The sequence below is a fragment of the Thalassophryne amazonica genome, chromosome 1 (assembly GCF_902500255.1).
Source record: "Thalassophryne amazonica chromosome 1, fThaAma1.1, whole genome shotgun sequence".
Taxonomy (NCBI): domain Eukaryota; kingdom Metazoa; phylum Chordata; class Actinopteri; order Batrachoidiformes; family Batrachoididae; genus Thalassophryne; species Thalassophryne amazonica.
In genome coordinates, this window is record NC_047103.1 from 35,392,686 (window position 1) to 35,413,977 (window position 21,292).

Consider the following 21,292-nt stretch of genomic DNA (forward strand, 5'->3'; position numbering starts at 1 on the left):
AAATGTCTTTGTAAAGCTCAGTGCAGGTGTGCTGTTGTCACTGTGCTTTAAGAGGTGAGGACGAGTCGTAGCTGTTGCAGAAAAACGCAGATGAAAAGCTCACAGCTCGCTTAAAGTGTGTAGTTCAGTCGAACCCCGACCCCTTGCCCTCAGACCAAGTTTAATGCTGCTATCGACCCATAATGCAAAAATAATAGTAACGCACAGTGACTTGGAGAAGTAACTTTAATCTGATTACTGATTTGGAAAGATTAACGCGTTAGATTACTCGTTACTAAAAAAAGTGGTCGTTACTGAGTAACGCGTTACGGGCATCACTGGTTGCAACAGAGGAGGATGGCGAGGCTAATGTAAGGCTAACTGTGGAATAGGATGTTCTAAAAGATTATTTGCATTTAGTGAGGTAAACGTCCACACATTTAGCTCTGCATTGAAGCAGTTTGCACATCCGGGCACTTCTAATTGTTTTCATCTGTTCAGTGACAAAAAGAAGGAGCTTACGGTGACTTAATTTAGCCTCAAACAATAACATTAGCTCATTAGCTTCTGCTTGCTAACACATTTGTGCTATAAATAATGCAATAATTAAATACAGTTTTGTCCCAAATAAAAAAAAAAATCCCCCCGCCCCAATAAACAAACCACCTAAAAAGAATGCCTAGTTTCTACGTAAGTGGAATTCTCCTTTATCAGTGGTGAAGTTATCTCCAGCCATTGTTTTCTTTTTTGTTTTGTTTTGTTTTTTGTTTTACAAACTTGAGTAATACTCCGTGTGAGATGGTCACAAAAATATGTCAAAAAGTTGTCATCTGTGTTTGAAGCATTGGGTACACTGTAAAAACTCAAAAACTTGCCAAGTATATTTGTCTAACTTCTAGTTAAAGGTCTAATCTACAACTAATATAAGAGACAATCACTTCATAGAAATTTCAATAAGATATGAGGACTTGTTTTTTAATGCATCCTATAAACCTTATTTCAGATTTAAGTGTACATAAGAAATTACTGGAAATCTTACTAGAAATTATACAAATATACTTGGTAACATTTTTGCAGTGTGCAATAAGTTTATGTTTTTGATTAACTGGAAAGCTTCTACTGTAATTTTGTGTCTGTTTTAGGACTTCTTTCAGTTCCAATGTGTCACTAGATGGGATCACTCACTATATGGCCGCAACAGCAGGGTGACCTTCACCTTCACAGTACAAACAAAAGGATAAAAGATAACCAAACATTATTACGGTACACTGTGTATTTTCATGGCAGGAAATCCAGTGACCAGGTACACATTTAGTGTTCTGCTGTACATAAACATCTGAGGATAAAACTAGTTTGTGAGTCACAACGAAATTGATAAAATGTCCCTGTCACACATGAGCAGACGGACAGATGGACACACACGTGTATACACACACACACACACACACACACACACACACACACACACACACACACACACACACACACAGGGTGCGGGTGGAGCGAGCTGCATTATAGGGGCTATGACACGTCCTCGTGTTTTAGGTTCCTTTCCATATAGATTATTATGTCTATTTACAGTATTTATATTTTTACAATAATCTGGGTGCCCCTGTTCTAACTGAAATAATACCACATATTGGGGAGTTGCACTTTGAGCAGTAAACATGATGACAGAGACAGAGTCTATTATTTATCTCGCTCTATTTGACCTCCTAAAAAACCTTGGAGAGATGACATACATTGTGACAACTAGAACTATCGTCACTTACACAGTGTTCCCATAAGGCGTCCTACAGTGACGAGCTCCTGTAACGGTCATGAGAGTCAATGGAGGGGAATGTAAAAATGCTCAAACTGTCACCAACCAACTCAGTCAAGTCACTCGATCCCAACGACACGACTTTAAAGAAAACCGACGAGTTCGATCACGCCATATGCAGGTTCAAAAATACAGTACATCTTGATTTTGGGAAATAAATGAACAACAATGCCGATGGGCACTTTCATAAAAACACATGCTCGCTCACTTTCGCTCGCACACACAGACGCACAGTCGTACATGCACTCAGGCTACATGTTGTAGGCCACGTAGATGGGGTCTAGCTGGTCTTGTAAGAAGCCATCACGGAGATGCATGCGCTGTTTCTCGCCACGGGAGTTGATGGGGATAACGCCAATGTCTGTCACCACAACGACACCCACGATCAGGTAGTGTTCCTCCAGTACTGCCTTGGTAACCATGGGAACCAGATCAAGTGCTTCCTGCTCTGAGCCCTCCAGCTCCACCACCACCACCAGCAGGTTGGTCCAGGGGAACACCGCACTGCAGGGCACAGATTTTACACGGTTACAGGTGCAAATATTTATTTAAGCTGCCTAGAAGTAGGCAAACTCTGTTAGTTCAAAAACACATTTTGTAAAAGCTTGTTAGAAAACAGCCACCTATTTACACAAACAGCCTTAACGAAGAAATGTTACATTCATGAAGAATCAGGTCAGTATTCAGTCTTCGTTGTTTTTGACGGCTCTTTAGCCGCCAGTTGAACAGCATATGCTGTATTGCATAGCATATGCTGACACATTACCATATAATAAGAAAAGAAAAATAACCAGACGGCTAAAAAAAGAAAGATATAAAGCAAGATTTTCATACCCCGATTTACGTCATATTGGAAAATAAAGTAAATTGGTTGAATTTACATTGCGCTTTTCCATCTGAATCAGAAGCTCAAAGCGCTTTACAATGATGCTTCACATTCACCCATACACACTCACACACTGATGTCAGGGTGCTGCCATACAAGGTGCTCACTACACACTGGGAGCAATTTAGGGATTAAGGACCCTGCCCAAGGGTCCTCAGTGATTTTTCAGTCAGGCTGGGGTTTGAACAGGGGATCATGCATAATGAATTGAGGAAAACCACTGGATCCAGGTTCTACAAAATAAGATACTTCAATAAGATGACTGTTAAGACAGGATTTAAATGTAGGAGAGACTCAGTGTTTCAGAATTATTGTGGTAGACAATTCCAGGGGGGTGGGGGGGTTAGGTGAGCAAGAGATGTAATGAGAAGAGTGGCAGAAGAAGATCTGACACTACCGACGAGGTGTGAAGAGGTGAAGATCTGTGAGATATAGAGATGCCAAACTGGCTTGAAAATAAGAAGGAGAATACAGCATTTAACTGGGACCCACTGTAAGTATTGAGAAACAACTGTGATCTACTCAGCAGCAGAGGCTCTGGTTCTGGTCCCAGGCAGCTGAGTTCTGGACCAGTTGAAAGTTATAGACAGTTATATGAGCGAAGCATACATACATACGAGGTCTGTTAGAAAAGTATCGGACCTTTTTATTTTTTTCAAAAACCATATGGATTTGAATCACGTGTGATTGCATGAGACAAGCTTGAACCTTCGTGCGCATGCGTGAGTTTTTTCACTCCTGTCGGTTGCGTCATTCGCCTGTGAGCCGGCTTTGTGTGAGCAGTGGTCCACCCCTCTCGTCGGATTTTTATTGCGAATAAATGTCTGAACGATTTGGAGCTTTGCTGCATCAATTTTTTTCCAGAAACTGTGAGAGACCTCCAGGTGGACACCCTTCGGAAAATTAATATGGCTTTCAGGGACGATTTTATGGGGATTATACAGATTAAGGAGTGTTACTGCTGCTTTAAGGACGGCCCACAACTACTGAGAGCGCGGCGCGCTCCCAGCACCGAACGACATGCTCAGACCCCGCTGAAACAACCAGATCATTTCCAACGTGAAGGCTTTGTTGATCCGGGACCTCGTCTGACTTTCACAAAAAGGCAGAAGTCGTGGACATCAGCACTTTTTCGGCACATTCCACTGTTACAGGAGTTTTTTTCATAGAAAGAAAAGCGGAGGGACGCGCCACGGAGCCGTTCATTACGCGGCACAAAACCACCTCGGTGTTGGTCTCACAGGACAGCTTTCAGGTGGATTTCAGATGGATTCCGGTTGCTTTTCAGTCGTATGATTATCCGATTGTGATTGTGCATTGTGCATGAACTGGACATGCCCCAACATGTCCTGGAAGGCTTCATCACGGCGCTGCTTTGCGCCATGCGGCTCCACCGCTCCTCTTTCCATGACAAAAACTCCTGTAACAGTGGAATGTGCCGTTCATTTCTAAACTGGACGCTGTCTTGATCCGGTACGTCATCTGACTAGCACAGGAATTGTGTAAAGACGTGGACATCAGCACTTTTTCAGCACATTAAGACAGACGTGCGGAGGAGTTCCATCACATTTTTGAAGGTGTCTTTTGGACTTGTGTTTCTGCAATGCTTTTATTTTGAAGGACAGGAAAAGGACGTACAGTGCAATGGAGCAGTAAAAAGGTCGATAAAGTTATAGTTAAAAGGCAGATTTTATGTTACAAAAGTTACAAAACCATGGTTGATGGAGGCACAAGGTTTGTGCAGATCACCCTGGAGCAGCTTTGTGGCCTATTTTGTACTTTGATTTCCTTTTATATCATGGTTTTTGGGCTAGCATGAATGCTAACTAAGCTACATCAGTAATGCTAATAGCTGTGAGAAATTGGTCATTTATTTAAATTTAGAGGGACGGTTTAATGTGTTATTCTTGTTAATTGACAGTAGTTAAAGCACTGAATTCTGAAAGTTTGTTTATTCATTTCTTTTAGCACTTACGGTGTGTGTTTGTTTAGTCATTTCTTTTAGCTCTTTCGGTGTGTTCACTCTGTGCACGGACAAGGACACAGTTTTCAATTAAACACTGTGAACCATCAGTTTGAGAGTCAAGTCATCAGTCAACTGGAGGCTACACAGACCAAGTGATACTGCTGATGTGTGCCAACAGTGGCCCATCAAGATTAACAACCAAACTCTTAACCTTGAAGATACCTAGAGACAGGTGTCATCAGTGCAGCAAAGAAAATGTATACCAAGATCCCTAAGAATGTAAATCTGTATACTAAGAGACCGTTGGGGTTTTACATAATTATTATATGGCCTTGCCTTACAATATAAAGCGCCTTGGGGCAACTGTTTGTTGTGATTTGGCGCTATATAAAAAACTGATTAATTGATTGATTGATAAGAGACAACTGTACATGTGCATATGTTAACCCAATCTCATGCCATTTCATGATGGCATCATGAAAAGTAAATTAATCTTTGGTTCGTGATACATTTTCGTGACGGGAGTACAAAATGCGGGGTGACGGGGGGTGACTGGGGGGATTATGGTTAGCATTACAGGAAGGGAGAGCATTAGGTTATGGTTAGGGTAGGGTTAGAAATAGCAAGAAAAAAAAGGGCACAAAAATGTGACTCATTTTGTGATGGGAGCACAACAAAAAGCATGAGATTGGGCTGGTATATGACCCTCTCCTGTCCAAACAGCACCTCAGAACTGAGCCAAATTTGGCACACATAAAATTTCACATATAGCATAAAGAAACTTTTGTATTTCATAATAATTGATGTAAATAAAGTCCAAGACATATTCAGTGACTCGGAAATGTTCATGTTTCCATCCCCTGACTTGTCTAAAGAAAAGTGAGTGACAGACTATTGAGACAGACTGAGTGACAGACTATTGAGCACTTTAGTTATGGAGAGGGACACTTTTGGGTTGCATCATGATCAATGGCAAGTCTGCTAAAAGGTTGGTGTCATACTTTTGTTTTCTCTTCTTTTTCCTTTGAACTTTGACCTCTTCGTTTTTGCAAGTAGCAGGAGCATAGTAGTAGTAGTAGTTTTAGTAATAATAGCAGGTGCCTTTTTTAAAGGCTGCTTTAGATGCACCCTAACAGTTATATAGAATCTGGGATAAGCGGGAGGTGATAGCTTTGTTTTCAATTCAGTCTCTGTATCAATCCCACTCTGGGGTGGGCATTCAGCTAGTAATATATAAAAGAGGGCCCGGGACACAACTTTGAGGGACACCAGTAATATGAAACCAGGACCCACCACTCCATGATGCTCTTGTGCGCGCGGATGACAGAGGTCTCGATGTCAATGGGATGATACCTCATTCCGCGTAGCTCCATGGCTTCCTCCAGAGCTCCCACCACAAACAGCGCATCATGTCTCTCTGATCACAAAACAGGAAGATGTGTTGCTCATTTTTCTGTGCTGAGCAGTGTGAACAAACTTATGTATATACACATGCAACAGGAATGTACCTCCGTGAGCATCTGTAAGCTCAGTGCGGCGGAGAAAGCCCAGGTAGCCGGTTCGGGCCCAGACTGTCTGTGTGTCTCCAAAACTGAGTCTGGAGTTAAAATGATCCGACTGCAGAACTTCCTCACCATAACCGCTGTAGTAACCGCTGCCGTTATGAGCACTGTGCACCCAGATCTGCAGAAAAAAGAGGCCAAATGGGAGAGTATTTCTGAGAAATCTAATGACTTGAACCACAGATAGGAACACATGCTTAGATTTAGAAGATTTGATATATAAACATTGAGTATACAGATGGATTCCTTTTTTATTTTGGACATATGTCATCCATTAAATCTTAAATCTAGCAAAGGAACATAACACATGAGTGTCTTATGGATAAACACAAAAACAAAGAAAATTCAAAGCCTAAAGCAGCCAGACGAGACATTAATGATACGAAACATTTCGGCCGTTCTATGGTTATGCTGGTCCTTCGAGTCTTTTGTTGTTTTGAAGGTGCGATAAATTATTTCTCTGCTACTAAATGCAACAGTTGTGCCACACTTCAGAATGTAAACAAAGCTTCCCTCCTTAGCATCTCCTCCTCAAACCTACCTTCTCCAGGGTGCCTTAATTTGAGAGAGTGGCATCAACTCAGAACATGGCGCCATGTTGGTCCAACTACACTGAACTACTGAATGAACCTTTTATTTTTTCAACATTTTTTTAAAGCATTTACCCACATACAGCAACACATTCAGGTACAGGTGCTATCAAAATAAATATAAAAATAGTTAAGCTATCAAATTTACATAAATTGACTATTTATGATGACTTATTTAATTAATATATAGCCTGATTTATGCAGCTGCACAGCTGTAATTCCGTGTCATACAATGACGTGTTTGACAGTTTTGAAGTTCTCAGTCTCTGGATTATGCTTTATTTTGGACTAATGTGACCCTCAACAAGCTTTTCTTTCTACAATCATCACCTGCAAATCAAAGGTACAATTTCCTCTTTTAACAACTTCATCCTGTAAATGTGCGGACTTTTCTGATCCATTTTTAATCAGCGTGTGCACTGCAAAAACTATTATAAAGTGATGGTAGACGAAGCAGTGAAAGCAGAAAAGTGTCAAATCACAGCCTTTTGCATCTGATTTAACAGATCCAGGCTTCAGGTCCGAGTCGGAACACGGTATGAAAAAAATGAACGGCTGGGCTTTTAATCACGGAAATGACTCCGGTCCCACTTTCTTCAAATCGGAGTGTCAGAGCGCTAAACTTTAATTTGTACCTCTGTTACTGTGCACGTCCAGACTGCTCTGGGTTTTTAAAGGAAATACACTGCGATCGGACAGGACATTTTATCTGATGTGAGTGAAAATCCATTATACAAAATCCATTATATAAAATCCATTATATGCAATAGTACTCAGTACTACTGCACTCCAGTAACATACCTCAACCGACTACATTCTGAAACACTATGACAGCCCTGGAAATGTATGCTCACTGTTGTCTATATGGCGTGCTGATTGTTGTTCTGTTACTGATATTATTTGCATTTTATGTCCTAGTGATGTCTCATGTCCAGTCTATATCAAAGTCAAAGTCAACTTTATTGTCAAATATGCTATACATGCTCGACATACAGCACAGATGAAATTTCAGTTGTATTTAGTTGTATGTCTAATTTAGCCTCTGTTACTGCACATTTGGAGTCTGGGGAAACACAATTTCAGTCTTCTGTGTAATGTACTGTTGCATGGCTAGATTGACAATAAAGTTCACTTTGACTTTGACTTTGATATACGGTGTTTATTACATGGAAAACAATACAAAAACTTTGGGACTTTTTTTGTCTAGTGACTGTAAATATCTGGTTTATATGATGACGGTTTAGGTGAGTTTTACTGTACATGGGACTAAACAATAAATTTACCTCTCAAAACTTTGATGATGATGTCACTTCCATCCCACACAGCTGACTTTATTTTTCCAAATTTTTCTTCTGTTCAGATCTGAAGGGAATCTGTATATCTTGAACCCCTTGTTGTGTCTATTTGTGCCTCCAAATGCACAACAACCTAGCATTTTCAGCAAATAAATAAAATAAATAAATAAAATAGCTAGGGGTGGTGGCCAAGTGGTTAATGCACTTGGTTTCGGTGTGGAAGGTTCCCGGTTCAAATCCCATCCCTACCACATTTCTCCATGTAATGTGGAGTTGCGTCAGGAAGGGCATCTGGCACCTGTGCCAATTCACCATGCAGATCCACCTTGGATTTGCTGTGGCGACCCTGAGTGCAAACAAGGGAGCAGCCGAAGGGTCTTACTTTAAATAAATAAAATAGTTGGATTTCCATGCAGACAGATTAACAGTGAACTCTATTTTGGCACCAAGATAACACCATGAGCCACGTGACCATTTTTTTTCCGACTCATCATGTCACCACTATGTCAATTAAGGCACTCTAGCCTTCTACCCCTCTCCCCCTCACCACCTCACATTGAGCAGAAGGAACGGCAGTCAGAGCCTTTGAACAGGTCTAGGAGCTCTCTCTATATGTTGGACAAACAAAAAAATGTGGCTTCTAGTCTGGCTATAATCTTGGTCAGAGGCATTTTCAATCTGTAAATGTGGTTTTCTGGAGTAGTTCTGCAAAGTCACTGTTGTACACTATCTTGAAAAAAAAATTCAACAGTGATGTGGTGAGTAGTGAGTACTGCTGTCTCATTATAAACATGGTGAAGAGCAACCATTTCACAGGGCAGGAGTCACATGCATTAAATGCACACACAGAAACCTTGATTGATATCTGGAAATAAACATAAAAGAAAAGTGTTGCATTTTCTGGAGTACAAATCACTTTTTAAAAACTTTGGTCCTGGAACTTATACTTCAACACAGCGTAAGTAGGTCCCTTCAGCTTCTCCTTTGTTTTCACTAGGGGTCACCACAGGATGGTGGCTAGGTGGATCTGCATGTTGATTTGAACAAATTTTTACACCAGATGTCCTTCCTGACGCAACTCCATATTATGTAAAAAATATACTGCATTCTCATCTACGCCACAAGATGGCACTGTACACACATGACAACTGAAAGCTGCTCCTGTATCAGAGTGTGGGACTGACTGTCTTATCACAAAGGGCTGAAGGTGTCATTAATTCACCTGTAACCTGGATGCCATCCACCATAAGACAAGAAGAAGAAGCCATGATTGCCCTTTGTGGGACAACCACAACTGCAACAGAGTGGGGCAGCTAAGCTAAGGCTAACATTATTATGTGCATTTAGTGAGGAACTCATACTCCGGTGCAAAATATGGTCTGGAAAATATGGAGATGAGAAGAAGTAGAGAGAGATGGGAAAAGACGAAGGGGAGCAACAAGTGTCTGGTTACCTCTCCGAGATGCGAGTCTCCCAGCGGGCCTTTAGTCTCTGGGTTGGCGATGATGATGCGTACCCCGGGTAGGATCTTAAGAAAAAAAGTCACCATGGTTACCACTTCCATGTTAGTCACTTCTTTGGTTTCAGCATGAATAAAACTCCAAAAATAGACAGAGCTGTTAAAATTTGATATGTTTCAGGTTATACGTAGTCAAGAGCCAGTTCATATCGTCATCCCAAAGCGGAAGAAATTAGACAGTTTCTTTTAATTTAAAGGGACACTGGAAGGTCTGATTACTCCCCGCACCACCCTCAAAACAAAAACATGCAAAGAAACACAAAAAAACAAAAAACAAAAGCTGTGAATCACTGTTCATGACGCATTTCAAGAAAGAATAAAGCAGAAAACAAATATTTTTTCCTTCTTCCTACATGCAGTGAGTCAAAACTGGGCTGAATGAAGGACCAGTCATGAGACATGATGTCATCACTTTGTGAGACTGTGGGCGAAAAAAAGATCTGTCACACCAAACTCCAAAATTTATGTCCTCACAGCACTGCCTTCAATGAAGCATTGAAATCAGTTTGAGCACTGTGGAGCAAAATGGTCATTTCAGTGGAAGTTAAAAAGAGTCTGAGATTTGAGAGTTCAGTCACATTTAATGACAGCATCTCTGCTCGTAAAAATCTTAAAACTCAGAACAGACCTGTTTGGAGTCAGGACTGAAGCGGATTAAAAGTAGAGATCTGTGAGCAAGAAGACAAAATAATCTTCTGCCATAATATAATAACATTAATAAACTGGTAAGCCTTTGTATGTTATTGACAAATATGATGTGTTAAAAAAGATCCAATTAAATCCTCTTGAAGGCATTTGACCAGAAATATTTTTCTTCATGTACTATTTCACAGGGCGTGACATCACTGCGTGAATTTTGACCGAAATCCTTTTAGTGACTTAGGGGGAGTTGCACCTCCAGTACAACTTCAGTATCATATAGTATGAAGCATCAATCAAACACAAAACTACCAGCTACTACAACTATCAGCCCTTAGACCAGAATTTTTTTCCATTCATGCACAGTGGCATATGGTGTAATACCAATGTGTGAAGTTTTAGTACGTTTTGCACTTACAAGAGTCATGGACAGACGAAGAGGTTGATTCCTACATACACCCCCCACAAAATGGTTTACTGGTGTATAATTAACACATGCCTTAATATCAGTCAATTTTAGCCATGTTGTCAACAATCTATTTTAAGGACATCATTTTGTATTTGCATTGTGGTTTGACTAAATAAAGTAAAAAACTGGGAGGTTCTCATCTTATCAGCCTTCAACAGGGATCTTATTATTTCATCCTTAAGGGCCCCTTCACACATGGTGCAAAGTTTGGATGAAGTGCACACTTAGTGCACGTGATGCAGGAATCATGCGCAAACCGTGTAATGTTGGCCCTGCCTCCAATGCCTCATACCCCTGTTGCTACAACTACTTGCCTATTTGCACACACAAGCATGTGAAAGCAAAGTGTGCGCTGTGCGAACCCATTGCACCCTCTCGCGGCAGGTGCCGGCCAAATTCCAGGTGACACGCATGAACATCTAACACCGCTCCTATGGCACTTAGAAAATGTGTGGCCAGTCGCACTCTTGGCACGACAGCAGACTGCAGACAATCACTTTCGTACTCACAGAGAAATCTGTCTAAGTCCCACATGAGTGTGGCTTTGGGGTGTGCGCTCAGATGACAGGAGGTGTGTCCTCCCGCTGAAGCAGCTGTGGAAGTCTGTGGATCTGGACATTCCAGCTGGACATCATGTACTGTGTTTGGACGGACATGGACAAACATCTTCCCACTGTGACACGTGTGTGTCTGTTTGCTGTTATCAAGTGGACATAAATAAAAACATATCATTGTGGCGACATGCTGCAGCGAGCAAGCGTGCTGATGGCGTGCACGCGGACAAGCTGCTCCCAGGTTGAAACGGACTGATCAGAATATGCAGCAGGCGATCTCACTGTCACGTCACCCACGTACGTGAGCTCTGTTCCACATGACGCCGTATCCTGTGGCGCGTCCTCCACAAGACGTGTGTGCGACTGATTGGAGACGCGCCAGCAGATGTGGACATGAATGAAACAAGTGAACTGCTTGTCATTCATGTCATTTCATGACTGCATGTCTGTGACCATGGGTCATTTACAGAGGAACAGACGGATCATATTTGTATTGCTTGTTTGATAAATGTGGTGTTTTTATATGATGTGTGATTTTAATTTTTTTTGTAATACTTCCGCAGCTGGCACTGTGTGCCACAGCTGGCACTGTGTGTTCCTGCCTGAAAGACGTCTACACGACTTCAAAGACATACATGAACTCTCGCACTGGGTTGGTGCATGCCTGCCCGTCAGCGCGATGTTTCGTGGTGTGCTAATTTCAAACTGTTTTGCGCTGTTTCGCCGTTTTCCTCCAAACGCCGCCCAAACTACACACTATGTGTGAAGGGACCCTAATGAATTAACTGACTCTGTATGCCATATTATATTTTTGTACTAATTAACTGATTTGCAATGCAATAATCACTTTCAAGAGTCTTACTTTCCTGTTACATATTTAGACATTATAAGTTGCTGTCAAAAACAAACAAGCACACAATGGCCTTGCCTTATAATCTCAGCTACAAAAGCATCACATTTTTACATTTTTTTTAAAGGTACACAAAGCTGAGTAGAGAAGCTTGAATCTTCGACTGGACTGGGTTGCTTGACGCGAGGACGTTTCGCTTCAAATCGCAGAAGCTTCCTCAGCTAAAATTCTTGCTCTGGTGGTCTGACTTCTGTCAAGACTCTTGTCGAGAAGAATGATCCAAAGTCACAAAAGCTGGAGTTTTAAACCTAACCAGACCCCTCCTACCGAGAGGCGGACTGCTAAGGCTAGTGACTAAACAACAGCTCTAATTAGAACCTATTGTGCTCTAGTTAGCACCCTCCTAATGACAGGGCATCTGTGGCTTCCTTGACAACTCTGCTGATGACGTGAATGACTCATTACCATGAACAAAAGACTGAAACTGCTTTGACCTGAGTACCCCATTGTAAACAGGGGATAAAGCGTGTCTCAGACCCCCTCCCCGGTTAAGGCTGGGTTTCAAACGTTTCACAAAGAATGCCTCCTTGACCCCTCTCTCAAACCATTTCTTCTCTCTGGCTAATATTTTAACTTCCTTGTCTTCAAACGTGTGGTTAGTGTCTTTAAGGTGGAGATGAACTGCAGACTGAGGTCCACTGGTGCCCTCTCTGCGGTGCTGGTATAGCCTTTTGTGTAAAGGTGGCTTCGTCTCACCTATGTAGTGTTCGTTACAGTTTTCCTGACATCTGATAGAGTACACTACATTGCTCTGTTTGTAACTAGGGATCATGTCCTTAGGGTGAACTAATTTCTGTCTCAAGGTGTTAACCGGTTTAAAGTAAACTGGGATTTTGTGCTGTCTGAAGATCCTCTGTAGTTTTTCCCCTACTCCTGCTAAATAAGGGAGAGACACTCCTCTTCTTCTTGTCTCCGTCTCCTGTCTATCTGGTCTCTTTGTTTTCTGGGACTTCTGCACTTTGTCCAGGGACCAACGTGGGCTTTCCGGACAAGTTGTTGTTCTTTAGCCCTTCCCTCTGCAGTTGTGGGCACCTGTAGGGCTCTGTGTTGAAGCGTCCTGATCACACCGAGCTTGTGTTCAAGGGGGTGGTTTGAGCCAAAGAGCAGATATTGGTCAGTGTGAGTTGGTTTTCTGTAAACCCCTGTCTGTAGCTGCCTGTTCTCTCCAATCGTAACATCACAGTCCAAGAAGGCTAAATGGTTGTTTCTGGCATCCTCACATGTGAACTTGATATTGGAGTCCACCGAGTTGATGTGCTCTGTAAAGTCCTCATCCTCCTGTTGCTTGATTTTAACCCATGTGTCATCAACATATCTGAACCAGTGACTGGGAGAGATGCCCGTGAAAGACGTCAAGGCTGTCTTCTCCACTCGCTCCATGCTCCTCGGCCTCCTTTAGCAGTAATGGTACTTGTAATAAGTGTAGCTTATTCGTAGCTTTGGAGGCCAGGCTGGGCGAATTGGAGACTCGGCTCCGCACCGTGGAAAATTCTACAGCTAGCCAGGCCCCTGTAGTCGGTGCGGACCAAGGTAGCTTAGCCGCCGTTAGTTCCCCTCTGGCAGATCCCGAGCAGCCGGGAAAGCAGGCTGACTGGGTGACTGTGAGGAGGAAGCGTAGCCCTAAACAGAAGCCCCGTGTACACCGCCAACCCGTTCACATTTCTAACCGTTTTTCCCCACTCGACGACACACCCGCCGAGGATCAAACTCTGGTTATTGGCGACTCTGTTTTGAGAAATGTGAAGTTAGCGACACCAGCAACCATAGTCAATTGTCTTCCGGGGGCCAGAGCAGGCGACATTGAAGGAAATTTGAAACTGCTGGTTAAGGCTAAGCGTAAATTTGGTAAGATTGTAATTCACGTCGGCAGTAATGACACCCGGTTACGCCAATCGGAGGTCACTAAAATTAACATTAAATCGGTGTGTAACTTTGCAAAAACAATGTCGGACTCTGTAGTTTTCTCTGGGCCCCTCCCCAATCAGACCGGGAGTGACATGTTTAGCCGCATGTTCTCCTTGAATTGCTGGCTGTCTGAGTGGTGTCCAAAAAATGAGGTGGGCTTCATAGATAATTGGCAAAGCTTCTGGGGAAAACCTGGTCTTGTTAGGAGAGACGGCATCCATCCCACTTTGGATGGAGCAGCTCTCATTTCTAGAAATCTGGCTAATTTTCTTAAATCCTCCAAACCGTGACTATCCAGGGTTGGGACCAGGAAGCAGAGTTGTAGTCTTACACACCTCTCTGCAGCTTCTCTCCCCCTGCCATCCCCTCATTACCCCATCCCCGTAGAGACGGTGCCTGCTCCCAGACTACCAATAACCAGCAAAAATCTATTTAAGCATAAAAATTCAAAAAGAAAAAATAATATAGCACCTTCTACTGCACCACAGACTAAAACAGTTAAATGTGGTCTATTAAACATTAGGTCTCTCTCTTCTAAGTCCCTGTTGGTAAATGATATAATAATTGATCAACATATTGATTTATTCTGCCTAACAGAAACCTGGTTACAGCAGGATGAATATGTTAGTTTAAATGAGTCAACACCCCCGAGTCACACTAACTGTCAGAATGCTCGTAGCACGGGCCAGGGCGGTGGATTAGCAGCAATCTTCCATTCCAGCTTATTAATTAATCAAAAACCCAGACAGAGCTTTAATTCATTTGAAAGCTTGTCTCTTAGTCTTGTCCATCCAAATTGGAAGTCCCAAAAACCAGTTTTATTTGTTATTATCTATCGTCCACCTGGTCGTTACTGTGAGTTTCTCTGTGAATTTTCAGACCTTTTGTCTGACTTAGTGCTTAGCTCAGATAAGATAATTATAGTGGGCGATTTTAACATCCACACAGATGCTGAGAATGACAGCCTCAACACTGCATTTAATCTATTATTAGACTCTATTGGCTTTGCTCAAAAAGTAAATGAGTCCACCCACCACTTTAATCATATCTTAGATCTTGTTCTGACTTATGGTATGGAAATAGAAGACTTAACAGTATTCCCTGAAAACTCCCTTCTGTCTGATCATTTTTTAATAACATTTACATTTACTCTGATGGACTACCCAGCAGTAGGGAATAAGTTTCATTACACTAGAAGTCTTTCAGAAAGCGCTGTAACTAGGTTTAAGGATATGATTCCTTCTTTATGTTCTCTAATGCCATATAACAACACAGTGCAGAGTAGCTACCTAAACTCTGTAAGGGAGATAGAGTATCTCGTCAATAGTTTTACATCCTCATTGAAGACAACTTTGGATGCTGTAGCTCCTCTGAAAAAGAGAGCTTTAAATCAGAAGTGTCTGACTCCATGGTATAACTCTCAAACTCGTAGCTTAAAGCAGATAACCCGTAAGTTGGAGAGGAAATGGCGTCTCACTAATTTAGAAGATCTTCACTTAGCCTGGAAAAAGAGTCTGTTGCTCTATAAAAAAGCCCTCCGTAAAGCTAGGACATCTTTCTACTCATCACTAATTGAAGAAAATAAGAACAACCCCAGGTTTCTTTTCAGCACTGTAGCCAGGCTGACAAAGAGTCAGAGCTCTATTGAGCTGAGTATTCCATTATCTTTAACTAGTAATGAGTTCATGACTTTCTTTGCTAACAAAATTTTAACTATTAGAGAAAAAATTACTCATAACCATCCCAAAGACGTATCGTTATCTTTGGCTGCTTTCAGTGATGCCGGTATTTGGTTAGACTCTTTCTCTCCGATTGTTCTGTCTGAGTTATTTTCATTAGTTACTTCATCCAAACCATCAACATGTTTATTAGACCCCATTCCTACCAGGCTGCTCAAGGAAGCCCTACCATTATTTAATGCTTCGATCTTAAATATGATCAATCTATCTTTGTTAGTTGGCTATGTACCACAGGCTTTTAAGGTGGCAGTAATTAAACCATTACTTAAAAAGCCATCACTTGACCCAGCTATCTTAGCTAATTATAGGCCAATCTCCAACCTTCCTTTTCTCTCAAAAATTCTTGAAAGGGTAGTTGTAAAACAGCTAACTGATCATCTGCAGAGGAATGGTCTATTTGAAGAGTTTCAGTCAGGTTTTAGAATTCATCATAGTACAGAAACAGCATTAGTGAAGGTTACAAATGATCTTCTTATGGCCTCGGACAGTGGACTCATCTCTGTGCTTGTTCTGTTAGACCTCAGTGCTGCTTTTGATACTGTTGACCATAAAATTTTATTACAGAGATTAGAGCATGCCATAGGTATTAAAGGCACTGCGCTGCGGTGGTTTGAATCATATTTGTCTAATAGATTACAATTTGTTCATGTAAATGGGGAATCTTCTTCACAGACTAAAGTTAATTATGGAGTTCCACAAGGTTCTGTGCTAGGACCAATTTTATTCACTTTATATATGCTTCCCTTAGGCAGTATTATTAGACGGTATTGCTTAAATTTTCATTGTTACGCAGATGATACCCAGCTTTATCTATCCATGAAGCCAGAGGACACACACCAATTAGCTAAACTGCAGGATTGTCTTACAGACATAAAGACATGGATGACCTCTAATTTCCTGCTTTTAAACTCAGATAAAACTGAAGTTATTGTTCTTGGCCCCACAAATCTTAGAAACATGGTGTCTAACCAGATCCTTACTCTGGATGGCATTACCCTGACCTCTAGTAATACTGTGAGAAATCTTGGAGTCATTTTTGATCAGGATATGTCATTCAAAGCGCATATTAAACAAATATGTAGGACTGCTTTTTTGCATTTACGCAATATCTCTAAAATCAGAAAGGTCTTGTCTCAGAGTGATGCTGAAAAACTAATTCATGCATTTATTTCCTCTAGGCTGGACTATTGTAATTCATTATTATCAGGTTGTCCTAAAAGTTCCCTAAAAAGCCTTCAGTTAATTCAAAATGCCGCAGCTAGAGTGCTGACGGGGACTAGAAGGAGAGAGCATATCTCACCCATATTGGCCTCTCTTCATTGGCTTCCTGTTAATTCTAGAATAGAATTTAAAATTCTTCTTCTTACTTATAAGGTTTTGAATAATCAGGTCCCATCTTATCTTAGGGACCTCGTAGTACCATATCACCCCAATAGAGCGCTTCGCTCTCAGACTGCAGGCTTACTTGTAGTTCCTAGGGTTTGTAAGAGTAGAATGGGAGGCAGAGCCTTCAGCTTTCAGGCTCCTCTCCTGTGGAACCAGCTCCCAATTCAGATCAGGGAGACAGACACCCTCTCTACTTTTAAGATTAGGCTTAAAACTTTCCTTTTTGCTAAAGCTTATAGTTAGGGCTGGATCAGGTGACCCTGAACCATCCCTTAGTTATGCTGCTATAGACGTAGACTGCTGGGGGGTTCCCATGATGCACTGTTTCTTTCTCTTTTTGCTCTGTATGCACCACTCTGCATTTAATCATTAGTGATCGATCTCTGCTCCCCTCCACAGCATGTCTTTTTCCTGGTTCTCTCCCTCAGCCCCAACCAGTCCCAGCAGAAGACTGCCCCTCCCTGAGCCTGGTTCTGCTGGAGGTTTCTTCCTGTTAAAAGGGAGTTTTTCCTTCCCACTGTAGCCAAGTGCTTGCTCACAGGGGGTCGTTTTGACCGTTGGGGTTTTACATCATTATTGTATGGCCTTGCCTTACAATATAAAGCGCCTTGGGGCAACTGTTTGTTGTGATTTGGCGCTATATAAAAAAAAAATTGATTGATTGATTGATGTACAGATTGGCCACAATGGGAAATACCGGAGACCCCATCGCACAACCATGAATCTGCCTGTAGTAATTCCCCCTAAACAGGAAATATGTGGTGTTGAGACCGATCTCCAAGAGTTGGCAGATGTGGTCTGGTGTGAGTTTGGTCCTTTCAAGTAGAGACACATCCTCCAGCAGTCTCTGCCTCACCGCTGAGGCGGCCTCAGCGGTGAGGATGCAGGTGAACAACGAAGTCACATCAAATGACACTGCAGGTAACTTGATCTTGTTCACAAAATCTTGTGTGTTCTCCACATGGTGGTCTGAGTTACCCCTCTAGTGGGTAACCTCTAGTGGGTGGTCTGAATTACCCCTCTAGTGGGTAACTTAGGGGGAATTACTACAGGCAGATTCATGGTTGTGCGATGGGGTCTCCGGTATCCCCCATTGTGGTCAATCTTTGCATGGAGCGAGTGGAGAAGACAGCCTTGACGTCTTTCACGGGCATCTCTCCCAGTCACTGGTTCAGATATGTTGATGACACATGGGTTAAAATCAAGCAACAGGAGGTTGAGGACTTTACAGAGCACATCAACTCGGTGGACTCCAATATCAAGTTCACACGTGAGGATACCAGAAACAACCATTTAGCCTTCTTGGACTGTGATGTTACGATTGGAGAGAACAGGCAGCTCCAGACAGGGGTTTACAGAAAACCAACTCACACTGACCAATATCTGCTCTTTGGCTAAAACCACCCCCTTGAACACAAGCTCGGTGTGATCAGGACGCTTCAACACAGAGCCCTACAGGTGCCCACAACTGCAGAGGGAAGGGCTAAAGAACAACAACTTGTCCGGAAAGCCCTCACAGTATGTGGGTACCCACGATGGTCCCTGGACAAAGTGCAGAAGTTCCAGAGAACAAAGAGACCAGATAGACAGGAGACGGAGACAAGAAGAAAAGGAGTGTCTCTCCCTTATTTAGCAGGATTTGCTGAGGAAGCTTCTGCGATTTGAAGCGAAACGTCCTCGCGTCAAGCAACCCAGTCTAGTCGAAGATTCAAGCTTCTCTACTATGGAAACCACCTGGACAACTGACAGCCTACACAGAAATACACAAAGCTGACTCAAAACAAGTGAATGTGAAAGGACAAAAGCATGAGACAACCAGAGTGTGTCTGGAAACACTTTAAGTGTATTTTTATACAGCTGTGATTTAAATGCACTTAGGTTTTGTTCATTGTGGCCAAGACAGATTTCAGTGAATGGATTTCGTGTTATCCACAGTTGGGGTGAAGCATAGATCGAAGCTTATGATGGACACAAACCCTGCTGTCTCACTTTGTGTGGGAGGACATGCAGCTGAGCACAGAAATAGTCTTCCAGTCATTCAGCATCCTGCTGGTTCCCACGCTCCTTTCAGTGTGTTTTTGTTCCTGTAGTTTATTCACTGTGGATATGTTTTAGAGCAGTAGTTCAGTTTAGGATCACATGCTGCAAAAAAACATCCCGCAGGGTAAAATAAACAGACATCTGTAGGGTTTAATGTCATCTTCTGAGAGGTTTTAACAATGTAATATTTAATTTATCCTGCTGTCAAATCCGAGGACAGTAAAGTTGTGGCGACACAGCAAGTGAACACCATGAGGCCAAGTTGCCGTAAATCTTAAATTCTAAACTGCACTCACCTTGCCAGATTCCATTAAGGGCAGACTGTGAGGAGAACCTCTCTCCACTAAACGAACCCTGAAAGATGCACAGAGACACAAATAAGACCATTAGTGAAGATAAAGTAAAGGTCAATATTAATTAAAGCTACAGCGTAGAGGAATTAGTGTCATCTAGTGATGAGTTTGCAGACTGCATCATGCCGTTACTAGTAGCAATATTGTTTCTATTCATGCATCTGTTTCATTGGTGAATGGGATTCATGCTTATTGTGATAAGCAATATGTGTGATCCTACATTTCAGAAAAATGAGGGCTGCTAGCCTGCACTAGCAACAGTGACATATAGGAGCAAACACTGAGTGGTCTTTTTTCTTCAGTATTCTGGCTGCACTGCAAAATGTGGCAGCAGGAGCAAGAAAATAAGTCCCTTTTAGGCTACTGTATCAACATGGCACTGCAACATGGTGGCCTCCATGAGGGGACCCACTCCCACATAGATATAAAGGAATCATGTAGATTGAAGGGCTCATTTTAAGCTGACGACAATAACTCAGTTCATTGGTAAATACACGCTAATTATTAAATGCTTATGAATGTTATAGTCTATTTCTGTTCATAAACATCCTAACTCTGACATACTGTCGTACTTAAGAGTCAACTATTATACCTGTCATGGCGCAGCGCTCTCATGTCCACATACACAGTCGTGGGGTCTGGCCCTGAAGTTCCCTGCAGACAAAATACGCATGTGAACAGATATGTTCATATAGCCTACATTTTCAGCAGTGCTGCTCCTGCTGTCTGCAAGTACACATTGTTTCCTTTATTTGGTGTTTGATTATAAAGAGCCAGTTACACAGAGATAAGACTGTCAGTGACTCAGGAGAGAGTCCCAGACAGCTTTGTGAGAGATGACTGGAAATTCTCATCACAGCACTCTGCTCACATACACAGTGCATCCAGAAAGTATTCACAGTGCTGCACTTTTTCCACATGTTATAGCCTTATTCCAAAATAGATGAAATTCATTTTTTTTCTCAAAATTCTACACACAATACCCCATAATGACAATGTGAAAAAAGTAAGCAATCACTAAGTATTCACAGCCTTTGCCATGAAGCTGAAAATTGAGCTCAGGTGCCTCCTGTTTCCAGTGATAATCCTTGAGATGTTTCTATAGATTAACTGGAGTCCACCTGGGGTAAATTCAGCTGATTTGACATGATTTGGAAAGGTACACACCTGTCTACATATAAGGTCCAACAGTTGACAGTGCACGTCAGAGCACAAACAAAGCATGAAGTCAAAGGAATTGTTTGTACACCTTTGAGACAGGATTGTCTTGAGGCACATATCTGGGGAAGGGTACAGAAAAATGTCTTCTGCTTTGAAGGTCCCAATGAGTACAGCGGCCTCCATCATCCATAAATGGAAGAAGTTCGGATCCACCAGGACTTTTCCTAGAGCTGGCCACCGTCTAAACTGAGCGATTGGGGGAGAAGGGCCTTAGTCAGAGAGGTGACCAAGAGCCCGATGGTCACTCTGTCAGAGCTCTGTGGAGAGAGGAGAACCTTCCAGAAAGACAACCTTCTGTGCAGCAATCCACCAATCAGGCCTGTATGGTAGAGTGGCCAGACGGAATCCACTCCTTAGTAATAAGGATGGAACTGATCCAATCCAGTATCGGTATCGGCTTCTGGTACCAACATAACTAAAGTATCGGAAAACACCAATACAACCTGTGGTGTTTTCC

The 21,292-nt window shown here is 42.2% G+C and overlaps 1 protein-coding gene and 1 long non-coding RNA gene across 2 annotated transcripts in view; one reads left to right on the forward strand and one right to left on the reverse strand.

Annotated features, from left to right (window-relative positions):
* The first annotated feature begins 318 nt into the window (after positions 1-318).
* On the forward strand, positions 319-19,042 carry LOC117508130. The gene is made up of 3 exons (XR_004559990.1): positions 319-464; positions 13,591-13,598; positions 19,033-19,042. It is a non-coding gene; the product is annotated as an uncharacterized LOC117508130 (long non-coding RNA).
* LOC117508122 (disco-interacting protein 2 homolog C-like) overlaps positions 1,576-21,292 on the reverse strand; it is a 241,868-nt gene continuing 222,151 nt past the window's right edge. Inside the window, exons 33-38 of the mRNA XM_034167783.1 lie at positions 20,207-20,268; positions 19,558-19,615; positions 9,554-9,628; positions 6,162-6,336; positions 5,947-6,070; positions 1,576-2,305 (exon numbers count right to left, since the gene is read on the reverse strand). Of these exons, the coding sequence (XP_034023674.1) occupies positions 2,053-2,305; positions 5,947-6,070; positions 6,162-6,336; positions 9,554-9,628; positions 19,558-19,615; positions 20,207-20,268 (747 nt within the window). The 3' untranslated portion in view covers positions 1,576-2,052. The remainder of the gene's footprint in view (positions 2,306-5,946; positions 6,071-6,161; positions 6,337-9,553; positions 9,629-19,557; positions 19,616-20,206; positions 20,269-21,292) is intronic.